Source organism: Anomalospiza imberbis, chromosome 1, assembly GCF_031753505.1.
Source record: "Anomalospiza imberbis isolate Cuckoo-Finch-1a 21T00152 chromosome 1, ASM3175350v1, whole genome shotgun sequence".
Lineage (NCBI taxonomy): Eukaryota > Metazoa > Chordata > Aves > Passeriformes > Viduidae > Anomalospiza > Anomalospiza imberbis.
The window spans coordinates 12,322,080-12,345,008 of NC_089681.1; the positions used below are offsets into that span (position 1 = coordinate 12,322,080).

Consider the following 22,929-nt stretch of genomic DNA (forward strand, 5'->3'; position numbering starts at 1 on the left):
ACACCACATAATGTTCTTGACTTGGGTCAAAAGCATTAGCCATCAGTACCACAAGCACTATGAAGAACAAGGTATTTGTTTAGATCCTCTCTCCCGTTCTTTCTCATGAAATGAACCTGCTAATATGTGTAACAACTACACACATCTCCAGCAGCAGCTGCTTCACATCCTCTCTGGGCCTTGGTTTGAATGTTTGGCTCTCACTGGAAAGGATTATTTTCTCTGCAAGTTTCCCTGCTGCAACTTGTAGAATCCACTTATATATCACTGACAAAACCATCATTTTAACAGTGGTTTGTTTCTTCAAGTCAGGGCAGCCACCAGAAAAAATGAAGTACACAAATACTGCACACTCAGTAACTTAATCGTAAAAAATGAGTTTATTTTAGAAGTAAAAAATAACAAGAAGGTTACAAACAAAAGACATATTTTCTAGCTAGGATTTTATTCTTATATAAAAGTATCTCCAAAAGCCTTTAATATGTCTATGATCCATCCTGAATCACACTATACATATTTAGCTTTTCACTGATTAATAATTTCAAAGTGCAGCTAAGGTCCAGAGCAAACCATCTCAAGGTGACCACGTTGTAGCTGGGAAATGAGCTGGAGGGTGCCTGGCTTTGGCCTGTGAGGCGAGCCTTCGTCTGAGCTGCCGCACTTCTGCCATCAGCTCCCGCCCCTGGCGTGCCAGTTCTGCTCGTCTTCTGTCTAAAGACAATGAAGTGCAAGAAACTTAACATTCCAACTAGTGGCTTTCCACGAACACTACAAATACCTGTTGGAAAACAAACATCTCTGGCAGAGAAATGCTGGTTTTCAGTACCACTGGATGTGAGGCAGCCCTCAGACTGGTAAGAGCAAGTTCTTTGAAAGCGGTGCCTCTGCTGGCTACCAGGTCAGATGCAATGGGGGCTACAGCAGGTCCAGAGGTTCCCATTGCCTGCAGATTTTGTACATAAGGTGCACTGGAATTAAAATGTGCTTTCACTACCAGAGTAGCTAGAACAGACTAGAGGAAATTAGACTAATTCTTGACTATAACTCCCAGTCAGATTTTGATGAAAGACAGCTCTACAGCCTCTCAACATTCCCAAATCATAAACAGCTACGAAGACAGGAAAAACATGGGCAAGATGATCAGGTCAGAATGCAACTAAACTAGGCTGAGGTTTACTAGGGCCACTGTCATAACATGACGCACTTCATACCTGCGCCATCCCTGGGAGCAAAGACATTTTCTGCAGGTGTGAAAGAGAACAACAATAAACTGGTTTACTATCCACTAAACACCTACACAACTAATGACTCAATCACACAGCTGGGTGTTCCAGCAATGCTCTGAAACTAAATGTGAAAGAGACTCCTAACTTAAAACCTTACTGTGTGGTGATGATGCTAATGTAGACAAATCATTGAGACAGATGTTTCCAGGCCTTGGCACCTGGTGGACTTCTACCCCTCTCTCTGGACACCTGGCCTTTAACTCGTGCAGTCTCTCTGTGGGAAATGGAAAGAAGGGTTATTTGTAAATTAAAAATATGGCAGTTTCTAGTGAATTTTTCTAGCTGGAGGTAAAACAGTTTTTGTCCAGGAAGCAAAGCTAGAACAATCACCCACTCCAGTTAATGGCAAGTACAATTTGCTGAGAATTAGAGGTCAATGTTTCTGCTCTTCGGGTCAAAGCTATGCATCACAGCATTTCATTTTAAGGAATTGCAGCTCTATAATTTCATTAATTTCTTAAAAATTCCCTTAAGAAATTATAGCTCTTTAAGAAATTACATGTGCTGTTTCTTCCTATGTAATTAATCTTCTGACAAATAGGCCACTAAGTTCATATGGAATATGGCTACTCCTGCTTGTAGTTCTAGGAGCCACCTGCTTTAGTTATGCACAGTTGCAAAATACTGCATACTTAAACATTAGGTAAATAAGGACAAAGGCTGAAAAAGTTTGCCCAAAGCAATACTAATCACCTAACACTAATATTAATCACTAATTTTATGTGAGCCTTTGAAGCATGGTGGGGGGGTAGGAGAAATACCTGCAAAAACACACAAATGCAGCACTTGAGAAGGATGTACTGGCCAATTCTGGAAGCACATAAATGTGTTGGGGTGTTTTTTTTTTTGTTTTTTTTTTAAACAAACACTTGGAAAGCCACTTCTTGGTATATTACTTTATGTCATCACAGGACACCATTATTTGACAGAGAATTTCTAATGGATGCAATTTTACAATTGTTTCAACATTAGCTAAACCTGTGCTCCTACCAAAAATGCCATTTATATTGCTGCAGTTGATAGGTATTAAACAGAGATTTCTTTCCAAGTCTGGCCTTGGAAAACAGATATATCTGTTTCATGAAAGAATATTGCCAAAAAGCACTTATGGAGTGCTTAGTAAAGGAGTTACGCTTAAGTTTATCCCCAATATTGGACAGTTTGTTTGTATTCAGTCATTGAATGCTTCATGCCAACATCCACACAGAACTGTGTTATCTACATGCTCACCAAAATGGCCATCTTCCCTTTGCATCTTCTCAGCCAATTCTAACTCATCATTCATTTTGTCATCTAAGAACTGCTTCCTGTGCCCATCTACAGCAGCAGCCACCCTCTGCTCTTCCTCCAGCTGAGCTTTATTCTGTACAACATCTTCCTGCTGTGCAACAGAGATGTTAAATGTCTTCAACAGATGTGTTGCAAGGAAAAAGCAACAAATAGAACCATCTGATTATTACAGATTACACTTCACCCTAAAGTCAAAATATGGTAGTCAGCTGTGTGAAGGTTTCATTTTGAAAAATGTCTCATTCAACCATCTGGAGAAAGGTAAAAGTCTTAGGTCAGAGAATAAAAATGAGAGGAACTTAGAGAAATAGGAATATGCTTTCCTAAGGCTAAAACATCCTTACTAATTCACTCTTGTGCTTCCAGATACTTCCAGTCAAAACAGAAAAGGAGAGTTCTAAAAAAATATTTCAGCTTTCTGCACTCCCTGTTACAGGTGGTTACATTTTTGCCAGGCCCACTTAGAAAAAGAAATTATGCAAATACCTTTTCTTCTTCTGTCTCCCTCATGGCCTTCAGCAGTTCAGCTTCTTTCACCCTGTTGTCATGCAGGAGCTTGACAATCTCTCTGTAGCGCTTCTCCCGGTCCTGGTCATCATGCCTGAGTCTCCGCTGCCGTTGCAGCCTCCAGTCGCTGTCAGTGTGCTTCTGCTCAGCTTTGGCTAAATTTTCTTCAGCCACCTAATAAAACAGCTTTCTTACCAGAAATTCAGTCCAACTGCACAGCCTTACCTACAGACCAAGCAAGACAAACGGAGGTGTTCTACAGTATCCCTGTCAGATGTCCCTGCTGGAGCCACTCACTAAAAGGTGCAGCTGACATAAGATTGATACCTGAATGCCAATACGTTCACCCACATCCATCTGCTTCCAAAAATCAAATGCTGTTTACAAAAATTCAGACCCATATGTTTATTTCTAGACAATATACAAATGCAGATGCCAAGCATATGGGCAGTGGGATAGCTGCAACTATTTTTCCAACTGTGCAGTTACAAGTTCTGAGCTTGAAAATCTGAGCAATTCCTAATGTCAAGCTACACACATTCATTACTGCGATCTAGAAGACAGCTTCTACAGCTGAATTTCCTGCCAAATACTACCAACTGAAACCTCCTTTGAGGCTGTCTTTTATTTTGTCATGGTTACAAACAAAACATGTTCCTTATCAGGAGGATGACTTGTTTTGAAAAGCACTTTTGAGTCTTACATGCTTCCTAAGTTTTGAGAAGTAAAAAAATAAAAGCTAATATTTCTGGCAGGTCCAGATAATTTCAATATTATACAGCTGTTTGGACACTTCAGTCAGATTTTTGGAAATCTCAAAACTTTAAACATAGAATCTTAATCTACTAATATAGGTATCTAGAAATGGGATTTTTTTAGAAAATATTTCCATATTAACTTCAACTAGTTAATTACAGTCAAAATACTATTAACCAGTGCTACTTGTATAAGTTAGCATATTGACTCCCCAGAACATGTGTTAAGATCCAATAATCTTACTGAATGAGCTTTCTGTATTTCTTCTTTATCTACTTCTATCAATCTCTGAACACGTTGATCTTCCAGATCCACCTTTCTTTGACGGGCTTCCACCTCTTCTTTCATTTCCTTTGTGACTGCCTCTTGGTCTTTGATTAGATGCTGCCAAGCATACAAACAAAAATTATTGTTGCTAAGCTACTAGCTCACATTGGTAATTCCATCTCTTTAACATTTATTAAAATTTCATTAAACTAGTATTTGAATATATCCACACATCTCATCCCACTACATATCATAACTGTCCAAAAAAGTAATAGATCCTGCTGTTTTATCCACTTGGAATTAGATGAAGCATGAGTCATAACAGTGGCCTGAGTCATGACAAGGGATGTAATTCCATTCTCCAGATTACTGTGGAGAATAAAAGCAGATTTCCAACCTAAATGAACTACATTCATCATGAAAATATTCTGAAATTTATGGCAAATTTTAGCCAAAACCCCAAAATGTTTCATAACTATGAAGTGTGTTTCATGGCACCGGGATTTGTAATAAACACATCTGCAGCTTGAAAGCAGAGATGATTTGCCAAAGCAGTACAACCCAGCAGCAGATCTAGAAACAGCATTTTAGCTTACCACCTTTTCTTCATATTCACCAGGGCACATCTACACAATTTTCTGCAAAAGTTATAACCCCTTCCCAGGCCTGTAGGAATCTACTGAGCAACTGAGGCAAAGTCAACATCCTTTGAAGCTGGAGTAGGGACTCTCAGACTGCACAGACTTTGTGGGCAAACAGAGATACTCAGCTAGTTAAATAATTGCTACCTTTCCAGCCTAGAGAGGATGATCACTGTAGAATTAGTTCCTTAGAGAGCTGACTTTACACGTACTGGAATACAAATGAGCTTAGCCTGGTTTGTGTTATGTAGCCACAATACAGCTGGCTGTGTATTGAATACATAAATGCTAACAGAAATTTAGCCCAGTCATGCTCAGTATGGATTATAAAAAGTTTATGACCAAAAGCTTTAAAAAATCCAAATATAAGCTGACATGTTTCAAAATGAGGGTCAGAGAGCTGAATGTCTACTTCTCCTTTATTCCACTGGATCTACACATACCCAAGATGGGTACATGTAGCTTTGATTTCTAAACACTTAACTGAGTATTTTTAATCAAAACAAACATTTTTAAAGCCTTCCATTGGCATTCTTGCTTGCAGTAATTTATAATAATTAACTAAAATTTAACTTTAAACAGAATTACTGATTAAAGCCATTTATTATTGAATAGCCGTATTTCTGAATAAGTCAGTCATTTCAGAAAGGAACTGCATATTCCTGATGAACCATCCACTTCTTTTTGCTTAATGATGTTGTTGGCAACTAGACATTTTTGCATCACCTACATCAATCTGCTATACTGTTCTCTCCAGAAAATGCAGATATGTCTGGATATCACAGATGAAAAGGTGGGAGTTTCTGGATGAGGAACACATTGTTATACACTAATTTCTTATTTACATGTTCCTCACTTCCCTCAAGCAGCTGAGCCCACAGCTAAACCCTGCAGGCCACTGTGGAGCCTCTCAATCAATGGCAGAGTTAATTTGCAATCTGGACATACAGCCCACAGACAGCTGAGAATTCACTAGTCCTTTAAGGAGCTCATTACATTTTTCAACACTGCCACTAACTGTTAAATTATGCATTTAAAAGTTGAAGCAGTCTGCCCCATGCTAAATACACCTCTGGGCTCACAAATCACAGTATATCAATTAAAATTTTAGTTACGCATTTTTCCTTGTTTATTTTCCCTATTAAACCTTGTAGAAAAGAATTGCTTGAGCAATACTCAACCTTTCTTGCAATTTCATCATCGAGACGTTTCAGTTCCATTTGAAGCTGATCTTGCTGGTAGTTCAGAAAACGCCTTCTTGAAGCATCTAAAAGTTGCAGTTCCTTTACTTTCAGTTCTCTTTTCACAACAGCAAGCCTTCAAGGCCAAAATAAACAAAAATAAACAAATTAACAGAAATAATACTGTATATGTAAAAGGTCAGTACCAAAGAGCACAAACACACAATGCAGTTAGCCATTAATTATTATGAGCTCATCTCCAGCTCAACAAAGCTTAGGACAGCTGCTTTCATTCCTGTAATATGTCCAGTTTTCATTTGGAAGACAAAATTAAATTCACAGACACACATCTAATGGCAATATCTCCAGTAAAGCTTTGAAGTCCTGTGCCCTGTTTCTGCTCCACTTTAATAAGTACTAGTTTAATGTTGCAAGGATTCAAAACTGGAAACTACTCCTTAGAATAACTGCCAGTGTCCTGGTACCTCTTGCTGCACAAAAATAGTCCCAAGTTTATCTGGTAAATATCAAACTCTTTCAAGGAACAAAACCACCAACTCAAGGATTAGTTTGTAAATAAAGGCTTGCTGTCCTCTTTAAAAAAACCACCCAACGCTGTAGGTTACAGAAGTTTAGGAGATGTGCTAAAAACGTGGTGGTTAGGGACATTGTTTAGTGGTGAACTTGGCAGTGCTGGGTTAACCATTAGACTTGATGATCTTAAAGGTAATTTCCAACTTAAATGATTCCATGATTACCTGTAGTTCATCTAAGAAAACAAGGACATGTTGAGATTCTCTTAAACCTTCATAACTGCAAAATGTACAAACTCACAGTTCAGCTTCATTCTTATCACAACTCTTTGCTTATAAACCAATACACAAAGCAGTTGTTTTTCTCGATCCACTAGAAATCCAAGACTGTGTGCAGTCACCGATCCTATAAGTGACTCTTGTATTTGCAGTGTGGGTCTGCCCACAATGCAAGTCTCAAGTCTCAGTGTGCACACACACAGCAGTTGACTGTTTAAGAGACTTCCCAATCTGAAGGAACCAGAAAAATGGCTGGGAGCTGAGACAAGAATGTGAAGTGACTTGACCTCTAAGCTGCTGCATTCCCTCCAGGGAGTAATAGGCGAGGTAGTAATACAGCCCAGATCACTTAATTCCTACACCAAAATATGACCCACCAGACCACAGTTATCCCACATTACAATTTATACCAATTAGTGGTTATTTCTCCTTTACTCATGGTTAAAAATGTAATAGCAGGCTACAGTAGCCAGACCCCTAATGCTTCCTATGTTCTAATACCTCTGCCTCTGTTCTGCCAACTTCTCTTCTTCCAGTAGGATTTTTCGCCTCTGTTCTTCAGCTTCTTGAAGTAATTTCTGCTTTAGATACCAGGCTTCATCTTCTGCTTTCTGTTCCTGTGCTTTGGCTTCTGATTCATGTGCTAATTGTCTACATGGAAGGAGGTCACATGTTAATCATTCAAACCAAATATCAAGAAATTACTTGATTACTTTGAAATTGATGACAGTACTAGCATAGAACTGCTGAAATGAGATGACATGAATGAATATGGCATTCCCTTCGTAGTGACAAAGTACATGAGGAAGAGCTATCATACTGACTGTTAGAGACAACAGGGCATTACAGATGAGTGTGGGTGTTTTCTTCCTCACATTCTTAACAATAACTTCTAAGGGTGCCTTGGCATCATGGTACTCACTGATTTCAATAGCAAGCTAAGAACTCCTGGCCCTTCAAAACTTGGGCCCCACAAGGTCAACAGTGGTTTAGGCTCTGGCTATGAGCTTCCAAGTTCGGTGACTTGTGGCCCAATATCTTCTACTAATTAGCAAACATTTTTTATTTAAATAAAACTAATGATTTAATGTAAAAACATGTCAAACCAAGTAACTCTCAGCCTTCAGCAGCTATTTCAAGTCCTTTTCCTGAATTTTATTATCTGTCTTCTCAAGACTACATATTACAACATACAAAGGCAATTATGTCCACCTGTACTTCCCAGTCTGACACTGTCTTCAATTCCTCATTAATACCTCTCTCGCAGGTATTCAATTTCATCCTGTCTGATCTTCTCCCACTTCTGAGCTTGATAATTCACAATGAACACGGGATATTTATTAAACACAGGGTACTGTCCTTTTGTAAGTGGTGTGAAGTCATCAAGCATATGCTGTGGATGGATATCCAGTGGTGTAGCCTCCATAAGATGATAGGCTTCCTTAATCACAACATTAATGTCCACGTTGTTACGATGATGAAAGAAATACTGTAAGAGACATGCTGCCATTTACATTCTACACAAGATTATGCACTTTAATGTATTTTTACATAAATATATATTTATTTTTAATACACATATTTGGGAATTATCATGAAAAATAGCAAGATATCTATTTCAACAGTTAATTTAAAAAGTTTATAAAGTTTTCCCTACATTCATAAAACAACACCAGCTCAAGTGACTTGAGCCAAACTTCTTCAAGGTGGGAAAGGATACTATGGTTCTTTTCCTTCACTTCAAATGGCAGCTGTGTAAGGGATTTGGGAAGCTGGGTGTCAGTGTAGAGTGTCCAACAGTGACTCCTACCACTGGATAAACCTGCCCTGACTTTCAGTGTTCAGCCATGAAGCTCAGAAGTTTCTCCTCTTGCAGGGCTATTCTCCCTGTCAAAGATCTTATCCACCAAGAAAATCTCTAAATGGTCATTATTAAACATTGCAATAATGTTATCTGCTTAATGTCAGTCAAATTGACTGCTCATAAGCACATTTTAGAGGTGGAACCCTTTGTTTGCCTACAGAGATATGTAATAGGAAAAAGAATCCTCTTCCCATGGAACATTAAACATGAGGAAACATTTTAATTTAGCTTCAGAGAACATCCAATAATACTGCCTAATTTTGAAAATCTGACAAGACGATAATGAAACAACATCACAGAATTATTGTGTATTGTCTCCACAGGCAGAAGTCCATATTAGATCCTCAAAAAAGAGACAGAATTATTTTGTGCCTGATGAACTATTGAAATTTTAAAAATGGCCTTTAGTGACATTAGAAAGCTTTTAAAGTTCTCCTTGCATGAAACTGCAGGAAACTGCTCAATGTTTTACTCATTTTTTGTGTATTTGTCAAGTACCAGATACTAATTTGGAAATGGATCTCCTTGTAACCTATCAATGGATACAATGTTTTATACATCTTTTCCACATGATTGACGTAAATATGAAAATGTTTACCTCAAAATCTGCTGTTTGATTACAGTGGAGCAAGGGAGTTCTGGAACATATAACATAGGCAATGACAATCATTAGAAAGTATGAAGGGTGGTTGGAGAAAATATTGTCAAAGGTTTTCAGCCATTCTTCTCTTGTTAGAACCTCAGATAATAGTGTTTCTAGGAGAGGCCAAGCATAAACCTAAATTATTTGGGAAAATTGACAAAATGATCCATTAGTACAATTTTACCATTCCTTTTAAAGAAACAATATGATTTTTCTTGCCTTATACCAAGAACCTATTCATTTATGAAAAAGGAAGTAAACAGAATATTTCAAAGTAAGTTTCATCACATCTAAACATACAAAGTTAATCTGGCGTGATTACAAATACATTTCTTATTTCACTGGATGTCTAAATGTTCTGTTTAGGTTTGTGAAACTAAAATCATCCCTAATGATAAACAGGGATTAGAAAATTAATTCATCACACTTATGTCCATGTTAAAAAAGGTACATTTATAATTTGATGAGTAGATTTTTAAGCAATGTGGACTTGAAAGCAAAGAACTTCTAAAGAAATAAAGTAACATATATATGATCATGGACAAGGAAAAACAACAGGAAATCAATGATATATTCTTTACACTCCCACACAATTCACTGTTATTTAATGAAAACTACCCCAAACTAGAAATATATCAAAAGACCAGCACACTATTATTCACTGCAGTATATTTTTGTATACAAAAGCTGTCTAGACTATTACCTGTGAAGTCACATTGTATTTTTTTAAATGCTGAAGTAGTTCTTTGTCATGATGTGCCAAAACATTTTCCATCATACCAAGGACATTAACTGGAGGATTGGGAAAGTACTCAAACCAGTGTTGACAAAAATTAACTGAAAGAGAAGAAGCAGCTGAACACAATCCACTGTAATCCAGAGCGAAAGACTCAGGACAACCTTGAAGTTGGGTTATCAAGCAGATGCATTTAAGCTGTTGTTTCAGGCAGCAAAACCTATTTAAGATATTCCCATCTCTTCTCTTTCCAAGTATTCCTAAACCATTCCCTCCAACTGCACTGGCATGAGTTTTTGTGTCAGTCCACTGTGAACCAGACTGAAGAACTGATCTGGCTCAAATACAAAGCGCATAAAAATCTTTGAGCTGTGGGACTAAGGCATGGGAGGCAGATGGGAATACTTAAATCAGTGTTTCTGTCTCACAAAACTATGGCCTGGATCATGTAATTTTTAACGTACTAAGAATAATTTCTGTAAACTTGGATACTTAATCACCGACAGCATGTGGTTGCAAAGTGGGTATGTATGCTTGGCAGCACATATCTTCTGTAGACATAGCAGCAGCTGCAACAACTAATTTAAGTGTAAAGCACTTTAATTTAGAATGTTTCTTCAGAAGTCAGCCACAGCCAGTGTTCAGACAAATGTCTAGTTTTGAGTTACCACATGCTCAAGACAACTAAACAGAGTTTAGTTGAGAGAGATCATTCAAACCTTAAAAGAGATCATTCCCTGTTGACTGGGAGCAGGTGACAGGTGGGGTGGGTGGCTGTGACTACTTTTCCTATGTCTCAGAGAGTTAATTGTTATGATATAATTACACTAGATACATATGGGTTTGCAAATGCTAGATACATTTCAATTAGACTTTACAAACACTGTTAAAACTGCTAACTTTTTGCTAGAAACACTGCAAAAGGAAGTTTCATATTTTGAGGTTTTTGTTTTAAGCTCCATATTAATTCCTGGTAACACCTTGGTGACCTATAAATAAAGAAATGCCTTATTCATTTCAGCAGGAAAACCTCTTCTGCTTTGGAAAGCTTAAACATGTTGAAGCATATTTGAGTTTTTAAAATCATTGCTTACCTACTACTGTAGCAACAACTTCAAAGCAGATCAGCTGGTTGTTCTGGAATAATTTAACAAATGGGAATGCTAGCAAAGGCATGTAAGGTGTCTCAGCAAAGATAGCAGACCAGTGAGCTAGAGCTGACAAGGTCCTGTACACAGAGGCAAACAAAAAAACTGTGTAGAAAACATTGATCCAAAACCAAACAAAAATATAGCATCTATTTTACAACCAAAACATAGAAAGATTGCATACTTCAAGACAGATGCAGGATTGTACGAGTTACTGAAACAAAACTGCATGAGGGCACTACTATGTCATTTTAGAATTTTTCTTCCAGCTGCTTCCAGCTACTGGATACATTTCAGATGACTATACGAAAATAAAAATCTGTACTATTTTAAATAAATACAAATATATATTTTACCTCTGTAGAACTCTCAGCAGTTTCCCACTTTTGATAGGATACTCTTTCTGAATATTTACGAATGCACTGTGGATTCCCCTATCTATCAGGCTACTGAATGCCAAGTGGTTTTCAGGAAGTTGTAATAAGGAACGCCAAACAAACATCCTGCAATTAAAATGCAGCCTTAGTCAAGGAAATTCTTTTTCATATGCCAGTAAACACAAGCAATTTTATTTTGTGCAAGCATGAACATGCACACAAAAAACACCTGTACTTAGCTGGATATTCTCCAAATCCTTTCAATAAGGCCTGCAGACGTTTCTTGTTTAATCCACCTGGCAATTCATTCTACAAAATAGGAGATCAACAATAAATGTAACTATTTTCTCTTTCTTTGCACTCTAATGGATAAGAGTAGCTAAATACTGGAAGTTTATCACATAGTGTCAAAGAAAAAAAATCCAATGTGTATTGCTGTCTGCTACATAGTCCTAGGAACTTCAACAACAACAAAAAGGTAATTCAATCATTATTTATTGTCTCCTGAACTCAAAGAACAGCTGCCATTGATTTCAGTCAAAAGCAGATCAGACCCAAACTGACTGAACTATGTACAATTAAATGATGGATATAGCAAACCAAAAAGAATACTAACATAAGAAATAGATCATATGGTGATACATAAACAGGAATATATATATATATGTACACATAAAAGGCACAAGAAAAAGACAGAGGAGAGAAAATGGCACCGTGATGACAGAGGGGAATAAATGTAACAGTAATTGATCTTCTAAATAATTAAGAAAAAAAGGAAATGGATCCTAGGCAGACATTTTAGAGGTGCCAGTTGGCTTTATGCCGGGAAGCAGATCAGATCTAGCAAATACCAAATGTGTCACAAGTTGTTTGAACAACTGCAGAGGTACCCCAGACTGGAGGCAGCTCTGGCTGTGTCACATACTGTAGGAGTATGGGCTAAATAGAGAGAGAAAATGGTACTAAAATTTCCTTAATCCCTGCTCTGCTCAAATATCCAAGTGCTTCAGTGAATTTATTTTTTAAAGCAAATGGCAATGAAATATAAACACTGCAGACTGAATGACAAAATATTTGCAATTTCTTCCTACCTCTTTATTTTCAAGTGATGTATTTGCTTGCAGTTTTAGCAATCTGCCTTGAATTTTGCTTTGTTTGGATTTCCATGGCCCCTTTGACCTTCCTGAAGTCACTTTTGTGATCAGTTTATTTGCCTCTGATGTGTACTTGGGCCCATCTTCTACAACTTTGAACATGAATGGTGGAGGCTAGTATTAAATGCAAATACTTTGGTTAAAATCTTGTAAGACAGACTGCAAAGAAATATAATTTGTTGCTTACTCTATTTTATATGCCACATTTTTGAGCTTGATGGCCATAAAAAGAAGACTAGAAGCACATTTATACTATAGATAAACAGATATAGATTGTATACTCCTGGAAAAGGATGTCCATGAATAAAACTGCTCTAACTATGAGAAGGTTTATGTAGCTTCCAAGCTAACTCAGACATCATGCTATTTTCTTGCTTAGCAAACAGTAAAAATATAATTGGGATACTACAGATGTGTATCATGTACTGTTCGGGTTATTTACTTTAGTGTGTTTCTCAATGTCATTAAAATATTTTGCATTTCTATAGCATCAGTTAAAAGAATACAGAAGACCTTTACAAACTTTAATTAGTCTTCAGTGTCAGGCAGGTATTAATTAATTCAATGCTGGAGATTGTGAAAGCAAGTGACAAAGTGGATATCCCAGTTTATGTCAAACCGTCAGCAAAAGTGCAAATGGAATGCGTGTGACATCTTTAGACATCCTTCCTCAGCTCCAGCTCCATCATTATCCAGAGCTGGTTACTGTTTACTTCAAAGACATGGTGATTAAAGATACATGGAATTCTGTATTTAGAAACCTGACTCCCATTAATAAATTAATGTCATAAAATAAGAACTGGTATTTAGAATGTTTGTTATTTAGGAAGGATTAGAACTGTATGATTGTGCCATAAGTGATGGGTACTGGTATCCAATAACACAGTAAGAACAACAAAATCACAGTAACAAAAACACCATTCATGCCCACAGTTTAAGAGAGCATTAGTTGCAAAATATTTCCTGTAGGAAATGGCACAGAAGAGGCACAATTATTCTGTTTCCATTTCCTCCAAAACACCATTACAAAAAGAAATTGATGCACACAAATTGCTATAGAAAGAAATACCATCTCCCCCTTCCAACACTAGTAACATGGTGATATATATACCTTGAAAACATCAAATTACCTGACAGGCTGGAGGAACTATGAAGGAAATTGTACAAATCACTTTTTCTTTATTTGTATTGTTAAATATGGCACCTCTGCAAACTACTGCTGATGTAAAACATATGCAGACAAATATAATCTTTAAGAGGACTTACTGCTGTTTTAAGAAATTAAAAAAACTCTACCTTATTTCCTTCTTGAGTCAAAGCTTGGACACTGTATAAGTTAAGGCTTCCATTTTCCATTACTGAGGCAATATACCGTCCATTTGGGCTAATCACTGCTGTACTAATTCCCTCTTCAGGACTCCCAATGTCAAAAAGAAGTTTGCATGTTTCTATATTGATAAATCTCATAATATTATCTTGACTTAACACTCCAAGGACCTACAGGTTAAAAGGATTCACCCATTAATACTGCCGATGTAAAACAAAGTGGAATACCCAATTCAGCAATGACATTCCATTAAGCTAAAGGAGCAAAAATTCAGCACAGTAATGTATATTCCCTTTTGTATCGTATACCCCCATACCCCCAGAGCCCCCCAAAAGCCCTCCAAGTATAGGTGTTGAATCCACTACCCAAATACTCCTGCCTTAAGCTTTATGAAAAAACTGACCTGATTGGAGCCCCCATCAAAACTGTCAGGGAGGAATTCCAGGTGACGGATAGCTCGCACTTGCTCAGGCATCTGGATTATTCTTATCAACTGCTTTAATTCCAAACACCAGACGTGAAGATGATTTGATTTTCCACCAGCTACCAAAGTGTGACCATCCCTGGATCACAGGTAAAGCTTCCATCAGCATACTATAAATTAAATTAGTGTTAGCTAAAAAGAGAGATTCTTTATTTTGTTCTGTGCCCTCAAATCGGTTCTGAATCAGCCATTATTCCTGTGATACTCTCCTGAAAGAACAAAATAGCTCCCAAATAATAAAATTTGCTTTAGTAAAGGATAGTTTAAACCTTATTTTAGTGGGCACTAAAAATCAATCTAATTTATTTCAACTGCTGTGGGGCTATAATAAAAACTGCTACTGATCCTTGCTGAAAGTATCAGTCACAGCAGAGTTCAAAAGCTTATCATAGTATATAGCTCAATACTTCCACAAATATTATATATAAAGAAAGAGAACCTGTTTAAAACCGTAATTTTTATAGTCTGCCTTTAGAATGTTTAAAATAGCAATTTACCTGGTAACAGCAAACACCTTATAAAATAATACAGAACCTTCTACAGGAGCTGACAACTGGTATTTACAATGAAGAGTATTGAATTCCCATGCAAAAACAGAATTATCTTTGAAACAGCTCAGAATGGTGTTACTCAATGGAAGAAAAAAAACCTGGAAGAATATGGAAAAGAAAAAAAAATGGGATGTTGTCAAGAAGTACACTTTCAATTACCAAAGTACATGGCAAAATAAATCATGGCAGGTGTGGCTATTACTGTAAGTGTTCAAGGCTTGGATCCCACAGGGATCCCTTGTCCCCTGTGACAGCCTAGAGAAGAGTAGGTGTGCTTTCCTTGCACTGGTTAAAACGTATTGTACCCTTTGCTAAGCCAGTTTAACTCACTGAAATAACTGTTAAATTTTATCTGTCTTGTTTTTATGACTGTTAAACTTTATTGTTTCTAATGAGTGCAGAGAGAACGCAATAAAAATGCTGGGGACATCACTGGCTTAGATTAAGTCAGTGCTACAAAGTTCATAGTTTGGTCTGAATGATCTCTTGGGGTTTTGAAAATCTGGAAATATGGATATGTGGGCTGGGTTTCATCTTAGTGACTGAAAATGGGACATTCAGGCCAAATGAGTCACTTGACAGTGAGCAAAAGTAACCTGTGGGGAAAAGAGTAATCTCAGTTACCAGAGTAATTTATCTTCAGAGAGACTGAGCTGTCTGTCCTCCTTCAGGGATCCTGAGGAAGACGAGACAAAGAATTGAGAGCAGATGAATTTTGGAGTACTGAATAGTTGCTAATTTTCTGCTTTGCCATAGAAAAATACCACAGGATGGTCACAAGCAGCTGTTGAATAAACAGTGATGCTTTGGAAATTATTATTTACATGTGTTGTATTCTCATCTGTCTCACCTGCTGTCTCTTCACTCTGCACCTCAGTCTCTATCTTTTTACATTAGCTTTGCCCCATACCAACCTAACACAAGGTGTATGTTGGAGTGCAACTGGGCTTAAGAGGCATCAAAAAGCACACAAGATGGATGTGACATTGCTACAGTGGCTCAGAGAGCAAGCAAGAATCCAGCTTTGCACAGAGTGTCAGGCCTGTGGTCTAACAATAAATCTGAACTTCAGTAAAGCACGTATTTACCTGTATGTCTTAGACCGTGGAATGAGAATAAATATTATTATTATTCTAAAGACAGGAGAATGAAATCTAGATCATTTGCATAATATCCTATAAGAAGTGGTAGAGCCAAAGAGAGCAGGCTCCTGACTCCCAAATATGATCCATTAATTCAATCATAATCTCTACTGTTTGGCTTTAAGAATTTTTTCCATACTGCAACATCCTCATCCTACCAAATTCCAAGAGCCACTTACCAATAAGAAGTCCCTACACATAGCCTACAAAAAAGATACTGAGCACTAGAAAAATCTCCACTTGAGAAATGCATCCATCTTTGGAGGAAGGATGTTATAATTATTTTAGCAACATGTGCTACACAACAGTTTTAATAAAACAAACACACAAAAATTTATGGATGATCTTTCACAGTAATTGCTAGGTGACTATTTTAAGCTGACAGAATTTCTGCCTGACCCAGAACTGGGTGAGGACACTCAAATGAATAGCCTTGTTCTCTGCAAAAGCAGCTCGGCTTTTTAGTGGCCAGCCTGACGAGAAGCTTGGTTTGAAGTGGTGTTTGTCAGACTATTCACTGCAGGGCAGCACGTGTGCAAGACATGCTCAGACCCTGGGACAGGACTTTCTGTAGTACTTAGACCACAGTGTGACATTTGGTGGCGCAGGCAGACCTGTTTAAAATTGTGTAATGCTAAGGGAGACCTACTTAAACCAATCCCTGGCACAAACATGTCATCCTTCTCATCCCATGCTGTTCCACTGTGTCTGTGCAGCAAACAGAAGCAAAGAAACCACTAGGCTGAGAAGCAGTGATTTCTTTTTGCTTGAGTTCCTTTTCGGCCTCATTTGTTCCTGCATTCAGTGCTTTGCATGCACAGACAGAAGAGCTTTGGACTAAGAAGCTGAATGAGGCCAGGTGGTGGTGACTGTTTGAAGTTACTATTATGACACCAAAACTGTTTTTTAAACAACACCCTTAAATCCCACTACCATTCAGGTTGGAATCAATCTACACAGGTCCTCTGAGCCCATCCGAGGCTAATGCCAGGTCAACCTAGAAGATGGTTCCAACTTCCCAGTTAAATTGGGTTAGTCAAGGTCATGTCCAAGCAAGTTTTGAGTATCTCTAAAGATGGAGGTTCCTTAAAAGTTCCCAGCAGATTTCTGCAACTACTGAGTCATTATTTCAGTGGTCTGGGTGGTGTGACAGGATGAAAGTTAAGATGAGATGCCCAAAGATGACAAAAAAGATTCACCTGTATCTTAAAGACTATTTACAAGTAATGTGATTTTAATATGTGATGTTATACCTACTGTGGTGTGCTTGTTCACCCTTTAGCAATTGCTCTTTACTCACCTTTTGTATACCCACAGACTGACGAACATTCAGCTTTCTTATTCTTTGAAAGGTGTCCAAGTCCCACAGTTGAGCTGTATCAGTGGAAGTAGTGATGGCATACTTGCCCGAGCCATGGACAGAGATGGAAGACACAGAAGATTCATGGCCTCTCATCCAACTAACTAGCTCCTGGGTTCCTGCAGAAGTTGGTGAAAAAGATATGAAAGTCATTCAACTACTGTCAACAACTACTACTTTATTCTTTATTGTCAACACTATGCTGTGAAAGAAACTTTTAAGCATAACTAGTATATAACCATTTGCCATCACAGCCCAACACACAAGAAGCAAAGGTATCAGTCTTCACATAGGTTTTATGCCTTAGAGAGGTACAACCTTCTCCTCATCTCCAAATAACATTTTACAAGTTATGCTCAATTCTGCACAGAAAGCCAACTTGCACAGACTTGATTCATTTAGTCTAAAAATCAATCTTTAAAAGCCATGAACAATGTGATCAGTTAAGTTCAGCATGCCTCATAGAATATCTGATGTGAACACCCACAGAAGCTGAGATTGAATGTTCTAGTTAGAATTCTGCACTTGTTTTTACTTGTGGACAGAATGTGTGAATGATTACACAACTATTTACAGGTGCAAAGAAGAAAGGTTTAATGACAATGGGCTATGACTACAGAAAGGCAGAGTCAGAAAGCAACAGCTCATTAATTCTTTGAGAACCTTAAACATTTTTATGCTGTGCACTGCATTCTAAGGAAATCGTTCTTCTGACTACAATGTCTCCCACTTGTGACTGCATGACCACTAATCTTCCCTCAGCGACCAAACTGCACTCGTGGCAATTACAACTGTTTACATTGGGTGGTTTGCCTGGCAGCCCATGGAGTGGTTCCAGCTACTGCTGTGGCATCAAAGATAGGAAATGGCTATAAAGCAGCTCATAAAGACTAGCAGTCAAACTTTCTGCTGTGCTTACAGACAATGGAGTGCTTAAAGCTATCATCACCTGAGAGGTGACAGGGGATTAGAGAGTATGTCTTCTAAAGAAGGGGATGGAGCCCATCAGGTAAGAACTGTCTAATACCTCAAGGAACTGTACTGATTTAGGTGAGCACCATTCATATTTTAGAACATTCTTCAGTATGACTTGATATCTAGAAACAGCACCATATGAATATGCAGTACTCTCTGGAGTAATAAAGATTTCTCTAAGTGTATCCAAATATCTATGTTTGGTCTTGCTGTTGTTGAAAGGAAGAGAAAGAGTGCAGAGATTTCAGACCTTAACTCTGACTCTTCCTCTATTTTGATGAATATTGTGCTACATTAAAATCTTCACAGATAATCTCAAACCCTAAAACTGTAGATGAGTGACTCCTACAGCTTTTTAAAAATATCTAAACCCAGGTAATAACTGGATATAATGGAGACATTACAAATGCATTTTCCGATAGGTAAAGAATAATTTATGAAGAATGAATTGTCACTGCCCTTCACCATTTAACTTCTAATCAAGACAGAGACACACAGCTGTAATGTTAATTTTTAATATTGCTTTTCAATAAGGATATAGAACTACTTGAATACTCAAAAGTATTGACATTTCTTTTAGGGTACATTGTTAATTTGTTCAAATATTTTACTGTAAATATAGTTAAGAATTTGTTCAGTTGCAAACTAACATACTGTCAACTGGTTTTGGTTTTATTTTAATACAGTACCTCATTCTAAGTAAACATATAAAAACTGCTTTAAAAAAAAGTAACATACCTAACTACAATCCTGTGGTGGACTTCAGTTAAACAAATGCCTGTGTGACTCAGTGAGAATAAAGAACTTTAGCAAAGCAAAGGGTTCATTTAGGTTCATTTACCCAAGGACTATAACCAACATGGGCCCAAACTTTTCTTTTTATGGCATGAAATACATAGTATAATTTCCATAAAACAAACTATCCAAAAATTTAAGATCAAAACTAAAATTATATAAATTTTCATGCCAATACAGATAGCATTTAAGCCTTGAAATTTCTCCTTACCTGTATCAAAGCACTTAACGGAATAATCTGCCAAAGCCACAAGGAACTCTGTCTTTCTGCGAAGATTAAATGCCAAAGCAGTGCAAGCCTGCATTGTTCTCTGAACAAGGTTGAACCTATTTAAAAATACACATTCTCATTGTGTTAGGAAACTTTGGTTCATTTAATGTCAAGTGAAGTAATAATTTAATTGGTTTCAATATATTTCACAGAGAGAAAAAAATAAATTCAGAAGAAGGAAGTAAGGAAGTAATGTCCAATTATAATAGATCTAAAAATGAGTGCTAATATTTTAAAACTCTAGTAAAATGCTGAAAGACTGGTTGATGCATATCTGCAAATGAAAACACTAGGTCTAGTCTACTGTAACTCATTGATCCGTACTGGTGCAAGAATAACTTCTGGTGGTAGCCCTTCAGTTCTATAGCATTGCTGTTCTTTTTACAGTTGCAAGCCTCTGATCTTTTTGAGCAGCTAAACTAGTGAAATAACATTTAGGAAGTCTACACAAAACACTGGGTTGAAGTTTCAGCCCTGAGCAAACTATTACCTATTTAAAACTATCTAGTTAAAACTCGACCTGTGGGATCCTGTCCAGGCAACTTCCACACCCCTGAATGCTACACATGTCTCAGACAATTAAAAAGTCTTGATAGAAATATTCTTACCTGTTCCCACTCAAGTCAAAAACATATATATTCCCTTGGCGGTCTCCAGTGAGGAGAGAATCCCCAGAACTGTCAAAAGCCACATTCAGAAAATGTATTGTCTTTGAATGGTACCCTTGGACACTGTGAATGATGTTCACTATAACTCTGTGAAGAAAGCCAGCAAAACAACCATGCTTAAAATCATTTTATTACCATTTATATCTGCAAGACATAGGATTAAAATGTTTCTATCTTATGATTTTACAATTCTGATTTTCCATGTTCTATGAAGAAATCTCCCATGAAACCCATATATTTCTAATACAAAAAGTATGCTACAAAGGAAGTAATTCACTGGGTTGGAAGGTGGGTAGGAGACATGTAAAGCGGATGGGGGAAATTCACCATTCACAATCCTTTAATGTGGTTCCTGGTTACCTGATTTCCATTATTAATGAATAACACTAATATATACTGATGTATCTGAAAGCCCAGTTCAACACTCAGCAAGGAACCTGGCTCATCATTACCACTGCAAAGAAACGTTCTAGAAAACTGAGAAGCTGTGCATTACTGTAAGAAACCAGTCTGTTTAGATGTGGGGAAAATCAGTTTTAATATCACTTCTTTTCACAGTCTTCAAAAGTATTGGGATTGTTAAGCCTGGAAAAGAGAAGGCTCTGAGGTGACCCAGTTGTGGCCTTCCAGTACCTGAAAGGAGCCTACATGAAGGGTGGAGAGAGACTTTTTACAAAGGCCTGGAATGGCGTGACAAGGATGAATGGCTTCAAACTGCAAGAGAGGTAGGTTTACATTAGACATTAGGAAAAAATTCTTTACTGTGGGGGTGGTGAGACAGTCAGGCTCCCTAGAGAAGTTCTGGATGCTCCATCCCTGGAAGTGCTCAAGACCAGGTTGGATGGTGCCCTGAGCAGCCTGGTCCAGTGGAAGGTCCAGGCCCATGGCAGGGGGCTTGGAACTAGATGATCTTTGAGGCCCCTTCCACTCCAAACCATTTTACAATTCTATGAAGAAAGCCTTATTTATTACTATTCATCTGAGCTATTACAGAACAAAAGTTTCCAGTTTTCCACTTCTTTCCTTGTAAGGTGCTGTCCACATAAAACAGAGCCAGATGCAGAAATGTGCAGAATAAGCTGTAAGAGGAAGGTTTTTCCAGGAAGCAGGACATCGAGATTTGGAAGATCTGCTATTCCTGGATTTATTGCCTAACACTGAACAAGCCAATCATATTGTATTATCACTTGGATGTGAATTCACAGTTAAACTAAACACCAAAAGTGTGCCAGATATTGGCAGGCTGATTAAAGACTGCAGAGCACTTGCAGAATGCTCTGACCGCGGTTGTATGAGATGCTGAGAGCTCTCTGAGACACAGAATATGCTACCAGCACCTTCATGGGGCTGTGGGGGAATGTTACAAAGTCTGCGTGAACACCAGGTCATACAGCTGCGGTGCAGACTAGACATAAAACTAATTGCACCTCACTGTTAAGCCCATTCTTTTCTTCAATAAAAGGGCCATAAAAATGAAATTAGAAAGATAAAATATTTTAAAGTGTTAAATTGAAATCTAGTGATGTTTGTGTGGGATTATGACATTAAAGACCCTAATGAAGCATAGGGTAGCTGAAGTATGACTTCAGCTTCTAAAACCACCCTGAAACACAAGTACTTATCACTGCAGCTACAGCACTTCCCAAGACATTCTCAACGTCACTCTCTGCCTCTCAAAAGTTTCCCTGCAACTAAACTAAGCCAGGAGAACAGAGTTAAGAGTTCACGGGGCTGCCTCCGGAGTCCCCCAGGACAGAGGCCCCCAAAGCATCATTTGTATCACTGCTCTTCAGCTTAGACCAGGCAGTATTTACACAGCATACCACACTGCGATTAATCTCTTGGGGATTCCCCCATGGCATTTTATTCAATACACCTAAAGTAAGGTAAGTGCCCAGCCAAGCTGAGAGCCTGAGCGCGGGGGTTTCACAGCCTCCCTGGGGACCTGCTCCGCCTTCAAGAGGGCATCTCATTAATACATGGAAGTATGGCAAAGGCGGTGCCCAGAGGATCGGTGCCAGGCTCTTTTCGGTGGTGCCCAGCGACAGGACGAGGAGCAATGGCCTTAAGCTAAAACACAAAAGTTTCACCTCAACAGGAGGAAGAACTTCAGGTTGAGGATGGAGGGCACCAACCAGGCTGCCCAGGGAGGTCGTGGAGCGTCCCTCTCTGGAGACATTCCAAACCCACCTGGACACGCTCCTATGTATGCCGCTCTAGGTGACCCTGCCTTGGCAGCGGGGCTGGACTGGATGATCTCCAGAGGCCCCTTCCAGCCGCAGCGATTCTGTAATTCAAGGGGAACGTGCTCCTTTCGTCATCTAACCAGGTATCCCCGGGCTGCCCCTTCAACCACCTCGCAGAGGCTCAGGTGGACCCGGGCCGGCCCTGCCCCGTCCGCCCGCTCCTCACGGGCAGCCGCTCCCCCCGGCCCGGCCCCGTTACCCCCGCGGTCCGGCCGCCCCCGCCCTGCGGGTCCAGATGGGCCCGCGCCGCCGCTCGCCCAGATCGCAGCGCTCCATCCCCGCCGGCGTCGCCGCTCCCGCGCTGCGCTCAGGGCTCCGCCCACGCTCCGCGCCGGGGGGCGCCGCTCGCGTGGTACAGCCCGCTCCCGCTTCACCAATGGGGAAGAGCCGGAAGGGTGGCGAGCGCTCCCCCCCCCAGACATCAGGGAATGGAACCGCTCCACCTGCG

General features: G+C 38.8%; 1 protein-coding gene across 1 annotated transcript; it reads right to left on the minus strand.

Moving 5' to 3' along the window:
* Positions 1-361: 361 nt before the first annotated feature.
* Positions 362-22,816, minus strand: TBC1D31 (TBC1 domain family member 31). Its single transcript, XM_068181794.1, has 21 exons — positions 22,681-22,816; positions 20,176-20,322; positions 19,508-19,623; positions 17,467-17,645; positions 14,971-15,122; positions 14,393-14,552; positions 13,959-14,159; positions 12,600-12,776; positions 11,738-11,817; positions 11,488-11,634; positions 11,078-11,211; positions 9,951-10,084; positions 9,203-9,382; positions 7,997-8,229; positions 7,242-7,391; positions 5,929-6,064; positions 4,083-4,223; positions 3,063-3,257; positions 2,517-2,667; positions 1,384-1,500; positions 362-711 (listed from the first exon to the last, which is right to left on the minus strand). The coding sequence occupies exons 1-21, from the start codon at positions 22,755-22,757 to the stop codon at positions 575-577; spliced, it is 3,144 nt and encodes a 1,047-aa protein (XP_068037895.1). The 5' UTR covers positions 22,758-22,816; the 3' UTR covers positions 362-574.
* Between the last annotated feature and the right edge of the window lie 113 nt (positions 22,817-22,929).